This window comes from Saccostrea cucullata, unplaced genomic scaffold (assembly GCF_032062105.1).
Source record: "Saccostrea cucullata isolate Sc308-1 unplaced genomic scaffold, CSIRO_AGI_Scuc_v1 ctg6138, whole genome shotgun sequence".
NCBI classification, from domain to species: domain Eukaryota; kingdom Metazoa; phylum Mollusca; class Bivalvia; order Ostreida; family Ostreidae; genus Saccostrea; species Saccostrea cuccullata.
In genome coordinates, this window is record NW_026929425.1 from 22,810 (window position 1) to 36,747 (window position 13,938).

General features: G+C 31.4%; 1 protein-coding gene across 1 annotated transcript; it reads left to right on the forward strand.

Annotated features, from left to right (window-relative positions):
- Positions 1 to 8,489: 8,489 nt before the first annotated feature.
- LOC134280806 (fibroblast growth factor receptor-like) lies at positions 8,490 to 11,289 on the forward strand (the record flags this gene model as incomplete). Its single annotated transcript, XM_062763261.1, has 3 exons — positions 8,490 to 8,649; positions 10,617 to 10,740; positions 11,126 to 11,289. Coding segments are annotated over exons 1-3 (408 nt in total), but the record flags the coding sequence as incomplete, so codon positions are not given.
- Between the last annotated feature and the right edge of the window lie 2,649 nt (positions 11,290 to 13,938).

Sequence of the window (13,938 nt, forward strand, 5' to 3'; positions counted from 1 at the left end):
AATGGTGACCTTTGGTACCCTTACTGGTTACAACATAAAGTGACCTAGTTCTGATCCCCAAATTGATGTATATAAAGTACCTCTAGTCCCCTACTGAAGTACAATATAAGGTGACCTCCGGTCACCCTAATAAAGTACAATATAAGGCAATCTCTGTTCAACCTATTGATGCACACATAAGGACATCTAGTCCTCCTGTTGAAGTACAATATAAAGTGACCTATGGTCCACCTAATCATGTACAAGATAAGGTAACCTCGAGTCTCCCTACAGATGTACAGTATAAGGTGACCTCTGGTCTCCCTACTGATGTACAGTACAATGTAAGGTGACCACTGGTCCCCCTACTACAGTACTATATAAGTTGACCACGGGACCCCCTACTGATGTACAATAAAAGGTGTCCTCTGGACCCTTTACTGATGTACAATATAAGGTGACCTCTGATCCCCCTATTAGATGTACAATATAAGGTGTCATTTTGTCCCCATATTGAAGTACAATATAAGGTGTTTTCTGTTCTCCCTATTGTTGTACAATATATGGTGACCTGACTGACCTCAGGCCCCCCGTAATGATGTGCAATAGAGGGTTACCTATGCCCCCCACACCATAGATTTAAAATGTATTTAAAAATGCAAGGTGATCTATGATCCCTCTCATGATGAACAATATAAGGTTACCTTTAGTTCCCCTAATTACTTTCACGTTTCTGCTAATATATTTTTAGAAAGTAGATCTGTATAAATTATAAATAGGTTTATTTCGGAGTAAGACAAAAAAAATGTCTATCATATAAAATTCAATCAATATATAAGGTGACCAGAGGTCTCTGTATTGATATCGATGAATTTACTTTTGTGCCTTTATTGCCTGGAGAGTTCCTGAAACGTTTTATTACTACACAAAATGACGAACTATTTGCGGGGGATCCGAGGTCCTATTTGAGCATATGTTTTATCCTTCTGAAGCGAGGGAAATTGCTTGTTTACATCTTTTGTAAGATAATAAGTATAATTTTTTCTCACATTAAAAAAATCTCCTCCATTGTTTTATCTATTGTAATGATGAACTGAGCTTCAGAACTTAAAAAAAATAGATACTAAATAACTGATGATATCTGCAAGTTTTCTGCATAATAATGTTTCATAAATAGTTCATGTTTTAGTATAATTGTTTTGATTTTGTTTTTTCCCCAATATTTATCTTCATTAGTGTTTAAGAATCTCTTGAAGTCTCGTATGATCCTGGAATTGAAATGACGTGACAGAATCAGTCTACTTAACGAGTCTTACCTTTGTTGAAGGCAAAGGGATTATGCGTGTCTTGTAACCACTGAAGGTATCAAATCCCTGACAATAGTACCGGGGATTACTTCTCAACCCCTTTTATGTTTTATTGTTGATGACATCATGCTTAGTACGTAACTTTGATTTTTTTTTCTGTAAAAATGCTGATAGGCTTTTAAGTACAGCTTTGAACATGCGCAACATACATCCCGTCCGATTCCTTCAGTGGTTATATGACACACATAACACCAAAAAAGCTATGTACAAAGATTTGTTATCATCAAAACAAGATATTTTTGCAGGTGTACCTCAGGGTTTTGTCTTAGGTCCACTGTTATTTCTTATTTATATAAATGATGTTGCTGAAAATATTATTTCAATGTGTAGACTGTTTACAGATGATAACTCCCTCCAACAATCATCATACAATGTATAAGATATAGAATACAAATTGAATCATGATTTACATATGTTGGAAATTTGGTCAAATATAAGTGGCTACTCAATTTCAATCCATCTAAAAATAAGGTAGTTTATTTCAACAAGAAAAATATTTCTTCTATGCCAAAATTATTTTTCAAAGGCGATAGACTTGAGTGTGTTCCAGTCCATCGCCATTTGGGTTTGCTATTGTCGCAAAATCTTAGTTGGTCTGAATTTATTGATGAAGTTTTAAATAGTGCCAATAAACAAACTTGGCCTTCTAAAGAAGTTAAAGTACAAAATGGGTAGAAAAAAACTTAACAAAATTGTATATTACATTCATCAGACCTATGCTTGAATATGCTTCGATCGTTTGGGATGGCTGCTCGAAATATGATGCAGAAAAACTTGAAAAAGTACAATTAACCGCCGCTAGAATCGTAACCGGACTTCCAATATTTGTGTCTAGAGATGCGTTTTATTCTGAAACTGGGTGGGAAACTAAAAACAGACGATGTATTGCTAAAATGACTACTTTGTACAAAATTCATACGGGACGAGCACCGGAATATTTTATAGATATTGTCCCCAATAAACGTGAACATGTATCCACATATAATACCCGTAACAAACAAGATTTTATTGTTCTTAAGTGTAGATTAGAACTATTTAGAAACTCATTCGTACCTGACGCTAAAAACAATGGAATTTGTTAAAAAGAGATACGAGAGAACCCGTTTCAGTCAAAGCATTTAGAAAAAAACTTGACAACCAAAATTGATATTCCACCACCATACTATTCTTTTGGCAAACGATACACAAATATCATTCACACCAAGTTAAGACATTACTGTATACTAAACCATGATCTATATAAACGAAATATTGTAAGTAGTTCACTATGTTTATGTTGAAAAAATGAAGATGTGTATCATTTATTTTTTGCATGCACACATTATTCCAGTGCTAGAAGTACTCTTTTTAATCATTTGTTCATGCTTGATTTGGTTTCTATTGATATTAATGTATTATTATGTGGTTATGTTAATTTGCCTTTACAGATAAATAACAATAATTTTGCTGCTGTTCATAAATTTATTGACGAAACATGTAAATTCTCTAAATGATGTATTACATTATATTGTATCTAGTATTTATTCATGTATCGATTGTATTATTTTTTTCTTTTTGCATGACATATTGTATTATATAAGGAGAGGAATTCACTAAGTTATTTAGAACTTGTTTCCAATCCTTTTGATTGATATCAATAAACTACGTTCAAAACAAAAAAAAAACATAACACCACCAATTTTCACCTTTAACCTAGGTAAGACTCCTTTCGTTTGGTGATTATTAGTGAACGCACGAAATACGAGGTTTTTTTTTAAATTCTGATCTGCTATGGGTACATGTACCAGATGATTGTCCTATCATCCCGTTAAGGATGTAGCGCCGACTGTATATATAAATTATTTAGTCGCAGGAAAGTCAACAGAAGGTATTTTAGTAAAAAAATTGGTTAAACCGGAAATGGTCAAAACGTCACATCAAGTAAACGTACACACTCAAATGTGGATACGCGTGACAACACAAACGTAATCGCACAGAACATATATAAATAAAGCATTGAAAAATAAATATTTATTTTCTTACTTGTTACATCAAAATCAATAATATATAGATATATTAAAAGCATTGATGTACTAGTAGGTAATATTAGTAGTATTTTTACACAGATATCAAATACACTATGTTCATAGACAAGTTAACATACATTATATGATCAAAAACAGTTAAAATTATACACGCTGTAACTTGTGCCAGTTAAAATATGATTTGAAATTGATACAATTTGTTTATCAATAAAAGTTACAAAAATACTGTAAATTACACCATTAAAATTAAACGCGTTACAAAGTTATCAAATTATAATTATTTATTATCCTGCAACGAAAAGAAAAACAGCATCTCACTTTTGACGTGGATACTTAATGGTACTTTATCTTTAAATGTATTTCAGTATCAACCATTTTCTCTGTTATGACGCATATTAACCTTACATTAATAATTGTTATACAAATGCAACATACCTCGTTAATTGTCTGTGATTTCCCGTGGACATGTGTTTCTATTTATAGAACTACTGTTTACGCACTTCCTTTATCAATATTCATGGAAAGACTGAATTCTTAATTCCTAGATATTGTTTAATTGTTTTGTTATAACAAAGACATCTATAGTACAATTTTGTGGAAAGCATTATTTTTTATTATACTTCATGTGTTTTAAGTTAATAATCATTTTGTTTCACACAAAATTCGGCGTTCATATAGCTTATATGACTTTAAATTCCTAAACAAAAATAATGCTATACTTAGTATCCTATTGTTAGCATTGAATAGTTCTCTGTACCAGTAGTTGTGAGTTATAACTAATGATCTTCTTTCACAGATGTTTTGATTCCTCTAGGTGCAGAAAGACTCTAAAATACAACTCTAAATCTTGGTTTTCTTGTATAAAATAGACACGTACTTATTGGCACAACTAAATGACTGCTCTTTTGTAAACATTCATAAATCAATTGTTTTTTTTTTTCTTTTATACTAGATTGAAAAAAATTGTATATCTGCATAAAATATTGCATTATTTTTTCATAATTTGTTATTTATTATCAACATGTACATACCTTAATGGTGTTCAGTTCCGTTAACAGGAATTGAATCTGTGAAAAATAATTAATATATCTTTTAGTTATTACATTTAATGTCATTGGAAAATCTGATTTTGTTTCAGAGTGTAAGTTGATAAATAGTATATATCAGTTGTCTTATTCCTGGGCTTTTACTTGAGATATCATCCCGACATTGAAAAGGTAAACACCGTTGTAATAGTGGTATATCACTATCATACTGCGATTTAATTTCAGTCATACTTATCCCCAATTCTTCTAATGGACATGCTTGCTGTTCAACGCGCAAAAAATGATGGGTATTAATATGGACATAAATGGCACAATTACATGTTTTTCTTTTTTTTAACTTTATCATGATGTGTTATAAAATGCAAACACACTTTTTAAAACGTCAATTGGTGTCAATGTTTATACCAACCATAACTTGCGCTTTGAAACGAGGATGTTATTCAATGAAGATCTTTATAATAGAGATAAGATAAATCACTTCTCTTGCGGAATTAAACACCCAACCCCTACCCAAAAAAACGTAATTCTTGCAAAATATTAAAAAAATAACAGACCAGAATTATACATAATGGATATTTAGATTGTATGATTTGATATCAGCTTCATCGAAAGAGTTTAAATTTATGTTTATTTATACGATGTTCTATTAATGATTTACCGATTTCTGTTTTCTTTTTTACAAAGCTTTAAGATATCGCCTTTGAAACTTTATGAATGATTTCTATCGGATTTGCAACTGAAGAGGCTGTGCTGTTGATGTTGACACGCCGAAAGAAAGTATATCGATTATAAAATATACATTCCATCTTATCTGCGTCTTTTAAATATACCAGAAGATTTGTTGAAGATTTTTTTAAAAATGAAGTTTTGAAACAAAATTGTAGTGGCCGAGCGATCGTGATTTTTATCTGAAACATTTGTTTCTACGATGGCATTGCAAACGGTGTTAGGCTACTTGTAAATCCATTGTAGTTTCACGGTGACTAAAATCTTGATGGGAGGGATTTTGCCAAAGCTGGAACTAATACATGTATTTGTAAATCACCTGTCGGTGTATAAAGTATATGTTTATTTCACGGGTAGTATCTTCTTAGGTATGAGATACATATAGACTGTTTTTGAAAAAAGTATGTATAATTTTCAGCGATTTCCCTGATTAATGCAGGGAACTCAACATATAGAAATATACAATGACTAACTATAATATAGATAAATTATCGTCAGAATAAAAATGATTTCAGAATCATATATGTCCTACCTTTTCATTTAGATCGTTTATCGAAGTCTGTAAGTTAAAACAACACATTAATTTTTTGGCTGAAAATTAAAATGTCACCAATGAATTTTGTTTTCTTTTTGGGTATTTATTTTAGATTTAAAGACTTTTTTATTAAAAAAATGTATTATTCTTATAATCATCATTATGCGTGAATTATAATAATGAAAAATGAATACAATCTGAAGAGAAATGAATTTATTGTTTATTTTCATTAAAAAAATATTGAACATTAAATATCCAACGATATAAAGGTAGCATTTTCCCTTTCTTTTTAAACAAGATAGTATTGCTCAATACTTACCTTAACATCAGTGTTTTCTTGTTCACTCACTCTTTTCTTGCTAATATTGAACAGGAAATTTTATAAATGGAAGATTAATTTCATACAAAATATATGTGTTGTTGTTGGTTTTTAAAGAAAGGTTCTTGTCACACGGATTTAATAAGTTTACATAAATAATGAAAGCCCTAATCCTAACCGTTCAAAAGTTATGGCCAAAGATGAAGTTTTTTAAAATTTGGACAAACTCCAAGGTTAAGGTCAAAGGGTCAAAGTTGTTGGTTTTCAATTAAATGTCTTGTCTCAAGGATTATATATGCCAAGTATGAATGCTCTAGCCCTTACCGTTCAAAAGTTTTGGCCAAGGTTAAAATTTTTGTAAGTAGGTCAATCTCCAAGGTCAAAGTCAAAAGTTAAAAGTTGTTGGTATCAAATGGAAGGTTTTGTCACAAAGAATATACATGTATATGTGATATATGCGTGTGTCAAATTCCAAGGTCAAGGTCAAAAGGTCAAATTTGATGGTACCTTAAAAAGTTCCCGTCATAACAAATACACCTGTGAAATATTTAAGCCATATTCCCATCCAGTCAATGTTAAGGAAAACAATATAGAATGCAAATAAATGTTAAACAACCCAAAATGAAAACTATAGAATCCAAATATAAGATTATGTAGCACAAATGAAAAAAATATACAATATAAAATTATACAAGAGGAAAACAATATGAGAAGTTTTTTGACCATTCAAATACCAGATTTCCTCCTTGTAATACAAATGCATCCCCAACCCCACTGAATAATTTAGAATCCAAATATAAGATTATGTAGCACAAATGAAAAAATATACAATATAAAATTATACAAGAGGCCCATGGGCCACATTACTCACCTGAGAAGTTTTTTGACCATTCTGTTCTTTACCAGATTTCCTCCTTGTAATACATAATGCATCCCCACCCTACCCCACTGATCATAATTTAGACATCTTGAAATCTACACTACCCCAGGATCCTTCCATGTGAACATAAGTTTCAGCTTTTCTGGCCCAGTGGTTCTTGACAAGAAGATTTTCAAAGATTTCTCCTTTATATTTTTATGTAAAACTTTGATTCCCCATTGTGGCCCCGCCCTTCCCCCGGTGGTCATGATTTGAATAATTAAGAATCTACACTACCCCAGGATGCTTCCACATAAGTTTCAGCTTTTCTGGCCCAGTGGTTCTTGAGAAGAAGATTTTCAAAGATTTTTCCTATATATTTCTATGTAAAACTTTGATTCCCCATAGTGGCCCCGCCTTTCCCCCGGGGGTCATGATTTGAACAATTTAGAATCTACGCTACCCCAGGATGCTTCCACATAAGTTTCAGCTTTTCTGGCCCAGTGGTTCTTGAGAAGAAGATTTGCAAAGAATTTTCCTTTATATTTTTATGTAAAACTTTGATTCCCCATTGTGGCCCCGCCCTTCCCCCGGGGGTAATGATTTGAACAATTTAGAATCTACACTACCCCAAGATGCTTCCACATAAGTTTAAGCTTTTCTGGCCCAGTGGTTCTTGAGAAGAAGATTTTCAAAGATTTTTCCTATATATTTCTATGTAAAACTTTGATTCCCCGCCCTTCCCCCGGGGGTCATAATTTGAACAATTTAGAATCTACACTATACCAGGATGCTCCCATATAAGTTTCAGCTTTTCTGACCCAGTGGTTCTTGAGAAGAAGATTTTTTAATGACCCTACCCTATTTTTGTCTTTTCTTGATTATCTCCCCTTGTGAGGGGACTTGGCCCTTTGTTTTAACAATTTAAATTTCCCTTTACCCAAGGATGCTTTGTACCAAGTTTGGTCAAAATTGGACCAGTGGTTCTTGAGAAGAAGTCGAAAATGTGAAAGTTTACAGACGGACAGACAGACGGACGGACGGACAGCTAGACAGACAGACGGACGGACGACGGACAAAATGTGATCAGAAAAGCTCACTTGAGCCTTCGGCTCAGGTGAGCTAAAAATGTTAATTAAAATAATAGTATATAATCAATGTAAAATTATACAAAATATAAAATGATATGACAGTTCATTCATAATAATTATCCGATAAAAGAAACAAGATCTGGATTGTTATCATCACCATCCTCGTATAAATATCACCATTCTCATATAAATATCACCATTCTCATATTTATAAATATCATATTCCTCATATGAATATGACCATTGTCATATAGATATCATTATTTTCATATAGATATCATTATTCTCATATATATAAATATAACCATTCTCATATAGATATCACCATTCTTATATAAATATCACCATTCTCATATGAATACCATCTTTCTCATATGAATATCATAATTCACATATGTATATCACAATTTTCATATAAATAACATCTTTCTCATTTGCACATCACCATTCTCATATAAATATTACCATTCTCAAATAAATATCACCATTCTCATATTATTATCACCATTCTTCTATAAATATCATCTTTACTTTTTTAGCCCCAAGATGGAAACCTAAGTCAAGACCTTTTAAGGGGGATAATATGATTGTCGCATCAGTTGGAGGCAACGTAAGAATTCGTTGTCCAGCATACGGGAACCCAAAGCCAAAAACAACCTGGTACAAAGAGGAGAACTTGATCGATGCCAGTCAGAGACCAAAGGTTTGAGATTCCAGAATTTCAAAAGGATCTCAATCTTTTCAGGGCAAGGTTAAAGCTATATAAGGCGTATCTGAGCTTTAAATAAAAATACGAAATTAGGTGTAAATAAATGAGCATCATATTTTATATTTACGTTAAAATTCAAATTTTCACCAATTCTGAACTTGAATAATTCTGTGTTTGCGCTGATCCTCATTTGAATTGTTTGAAATGGATTTTAGAGCTTGAATACTTCTCGTTATCTCCGATGTTACCGATTAGTAAAAAAAAAAATATATTATCCTATCCTCTTTATCCCAAAATTCTGTTTTAAAGGCGGAGATTTTTTACCGATTGGTAAATTCCAGGTGAGGGAGGGGCTTATTTTGTACAGGTGTGAATGCCTTGGTGGCTAGCAGTCTACCTTTGGTCATCTGTCTTCTAATCCCTATACACAGGAAGTGATTTAATACACAGTGAAATACCACAAGTGTCAAACTTTACCTGTGTTGGGGATTTTGAGGCAATTTTAAATTAGAAGTGATGAGTTGTAAGAAAAGTCTAAAAAAATCTAATAGTATATTGATTTATGTTTGAAAATTTAAAAAAAACCCTACCCATTTAAAAAATGTTATGATATCATAATATTAATTCAAATATTAAAACAAAGATTGTTTTAGATGTTAGTGTATGTTTTGATTTAAAAAAAAAACGCCAGTAACAACCAAATTATAATTAGTTCATTTATCCCCAGAGCAGGGTCCGATCCATTAAAAAAGAAACTAAAGTAAGGGATATTTCATTAAACATTTTTTTGGGTTTTATATCCATGTTACCGTTATCTGTAATCAATAAGGCTTTGTCACAATGAGATTGCTTGTTAATTAACTTCTTCTGAAAGAAATCTGAATAACAAGGAAAATATATTCAAAAACCCATGATTAGAAACATTCATGAATAATTTCCAAATTTAATTACTTCACACAGTGCTGTTCTAAACTTACCGGTAATCAATAACATTTCCACTCTAGCATTACCGTTTAGCATATTAAAATTAAAATCAAAATTTCATTAAGAAAAAAAAGTAAAAGTTTTTAATATATATTTTTTTGAAAAATGTATATTATATTATAATCCTTCTAAATACTAAAGGTATCTTTAATTCACATATAATCAAGCAAAAATTTTTCATTGTAATGCAGTCTCTATACCAATAACCGTGTTCGGTAAACATCAAAGTATTAAAAAATAATTTGAAGGTCCCCACGAGTCCCATACAAGATGTACACAGTGACAAGTAAGTAAATGTCAATCAAGTTCCAGCATCCAATGATGGACCTTCAAGCACTTGATTCACAGGGCTACCTAGACCAGGTATTTTTGAAGGTGGTGCTAAAAATGTCTGTCTTTAAATAACTATTTTCATCTTTGATTGTATCGGTGTATATTATTGTTTTATTTTCTATAATCCGCGATCGGGAGGTCGAGAGTTCGTATCTCGGCCCCGAGTGACCTAAGTGAATAAAAAATGGGTAGCAACTGTTCCCTCGCCATGCGCTCGGGCACTTTGAAGTGAAAGTTGTGGGTCCTTCGGATGAGACCTTAAAAACCGAGACCCCGTGTCAGCGACAGGCGTTGGCACGATTAAGATCCCTTACTGCTCAATGGCCCTAATTTAAAGCCCTTCACCAGCATACGTTGACGTCTCCATATGAGTGAAAAATTCTCGAGAGGGACGTTAAACAATATACAATCAATCAATCATTATTTGCTATAATTTCAGACAAAATCCAGACAATTTGCCTTGAGTCTTAATGATGTACAAAATTGTATTCTTGCATATTATTTTTTTTATACTTTGCCTTGAGTCTTGATGATGTACAGACATTGTATTGATGTATACTATTTTCTTACACTTTGTCTTGAGTCTGAATGATCTACAGATATTGTATTGATGTAAATTATTGTTTTATTTGGCATGATTTAAGACAAAGGTCAGGCACTTTGCCTTGAGTCTTAATGATGTACAGACATCGGACAGTGGGAAATACAAATGTGTGGTCCAAAATTCTGAGGGCAGCTTAGAATTCACATTCATTTTGGATGTTAAAGGTAAGGGTATATTAGTTCCTAATAGGTCAGAACGTACAGTTTGCTTAGTTTTTCAAAACAGAAGATGATTTAGAGGGCTGTGTGGTTGTGACCATTTTCAGAATATTTTGATCTCCTTTAGAAGCGCTCCATATACAGATATACTAAATGATCAAATTTTAAAACTAAAATGTATGAATTTTCTCTAAATTTTCTCAAATTGATACTAAGTAGTTGACAGCCTAAGATATCGTATCTAAAAAAAAGTAAGTTATATCTAATGATTAATTCGTTGAATCACCCCCAGCCCCCAAAAGAGAAAGATTAAAAATTAGATTTTATATTTAAGGAACAGGACAGAGAATTTGCCTTTAAATTTTAAATAATATCGGATTTTTACATTAAGAATCCCCCGTCTGGCCTCTGATGGTGAAGGGGCCACAGAATACCACGGTGATGGAGGGAGAACGGGTGGTGTTTGTATGTCTTTCCTTGAATGACCCACATGTATCCTATCAATGGATGAAATGGAATACTGACGGCGGTGACGTAGGCGGATCCAGTAAATATGTAAGTGTGAAACGAATCACTCCGAATGCACTACTCAAAATTAAAATGAATACAAAGAAAGACAAGTCACAAGATTCTTATCAAATATTTTACAAATGAATTGTAATGTAATGTAACCAGTATTGGAAATTATTCTGGATATTGTAGATCACAAAATTTTCGCAACACCTTATTTTCGCGAGATAGTTATTGACTCATGATGAGATAGACAAAATTTTTACGAATTATATATAATATTGTTACAATGCTTAAAATTATTATAACTTTCAAATGCTTCAACATTCTTTTTTCGTTTGCTTTAAAATAATGTATCACAGCCTTTGTTTTCAAAAACAACATTTGCCAATTGTCACTAGTATTTGGAAGTGTTGTGAGATGTGTGTATTTGTATTATTTCATCATGTATATTATTAGTAACATTAAGTTTCTTGAACATTCCAGAGTGGTCATTATGTTTGGTCATTTTTTCTAGAACATTCTTGAACTTTGTTAAGTTTAAACTGTGTGATTGATCTTTCGCTGGCATTTAGGGTTATTCTGACCCATAACAGTATTTATTAACAAACATTGAATGGTTAAATACTTCTTCTTTATACAAAACAGAAAAATTAATCAACAGATATTTAAAGAGTGAAATGCGACTTTTCCCACTAAAGAATCATAAGTTATTGCTATTAAACTTTGTGTGAACCATTTCAATAACAAGAAAAAATAGATTTGATCAGCAAATGAATTGTTAAACCTTATAAATAATTTTACACTGACCCGGTAATCTCATATTAGGCATATACGAAGAGCGGTATTTCGAAAGTCTGCAACCAATTTAAAATTAGTTAAACAAGATCTAACAAATAGCCAAGCATAATATTGAATTCTTAAACAAAATTACAGACGTATGGATTAAAATGGATTACCGTAGTAATACTATCCAAATTGATTCGGTGTATTTATTAGTCTTGCATGGTCACGGCGGATCAACGACTCTTTTTATTTTTATAGTAAGATACCGTTAAAAATATTGCGAGCTAATTTTCATAGTTTAGAATGTTTCGAACTATTTCATTCCGTTCTAAGATCAATGAAATTGTTTCCTTTACGTAGAAAACCCGATGACCCGAAAGTGCGCGTACCATAAGTGCAGTATATTTTTTGTTTATTAAGGTTATCCGATCCTCATGTTCTGAAAATCAGGCATTGAGTAATTGAAAATGCTTACAAAGATGTCTCTAAATTCTAAATTAAAATGTATTTACCCATATTTGGTTCTTAAAAATTCATCTTTAAATTTAATCATATTATATAGGGAAAGTAGTAAATCTCGAATATTTTTTTCAGGAAATGCGATTTGAACTACCTACTGCATATTTTTTACTTGATAATTGATCAAGAAATACATTTTAGGAATAAAAATCATAGGTATCCAGGCTTTTAAAGAAAATTGCATGAATTTTACAATTATTTGGACTTTACTCTCTCCTTCTTACTTCCAGTGTTTCATAATGCATAGTGTATGAAGTTTTTCCTTTCAAAGAAAACACTGTAAATCACTTCTAATTTCAAATCATGCATATAAACATTAGTAACTAAGGCTAATTTAAAATAAAAATGATTTTTTTTAAATATGCAAGTTTTACTTCATTTTATGAGGTACAAATGTCAATTTTTTAAACAACATTTGTAAAACGTAAAAGACCATTGAATCATACGTAGAACGCATAAAATGAAATTCTTTGCATGACAAAATTTGAATTTGATGTTTATTTTAATACTTTTTGAATTAAAATATAAATTAAAGAGTTATCCTTCCTGGCTAAGGATCGTATATCCCTAAAGGACTTCTGCATAAACATGAATTAATACATGGGTCCGAATGAAAAAAAATCAACAAGCATAAGTAGGGGTTTGTTTCATTAAATTGATTTATTTGAAATTATTTTTAACATTCAAGATGATTTTTGAATCCATAAATCGTACAATTCGTTAATGTATTTAATGTATTTTGAATTAAATCTTTGATAGAATTGTTCAAACAAGTTAGAACAAAAACCCGAAAATAAATACTTGTAGATGCGTTTCATTAGAACCAGGTAGTATTCGAGGCTACAATTGACCCCAGGTGAGAAATAGTACAGGTATGTTGACATTTATTTTGATTTTTGGCATCCCGATGGATTATATTTTGAGATTATTTCCACGCCGAAAAGGTAAGCTGCTAAAAACCTTCATGTTTTCCCCTGTACATGTATATATAATTTTTTTTTGTTATCTAATGCCAGATAAAATTAATGAAAATCTTCTATTTTATAGTAACAGCCATATTGTGATAAATTAGGTAGAATATTTTCAATGATTATATTTTATAATTTTGATTTCTTTTATTAATTTAGACATATGTCAAGGAATTTATAAATAACTTTAAAAAATAAAATTAAAACTTGAACGTATACGGCCAAAATCGTTGTTAAAATCGTCTGGATCATTGTCTTATGTTATATTATATTTGTAACATCAAGACTTTAAATAATTGTGCATACATACAGTTCATATTTCTAACGTTATCAGACTTTTAACAATGAAAAACAGAATATTGCATGAAAAAAGATACATTACAATATCCTGCTTATTATTTATCTATTTGCTTTTTGTCTA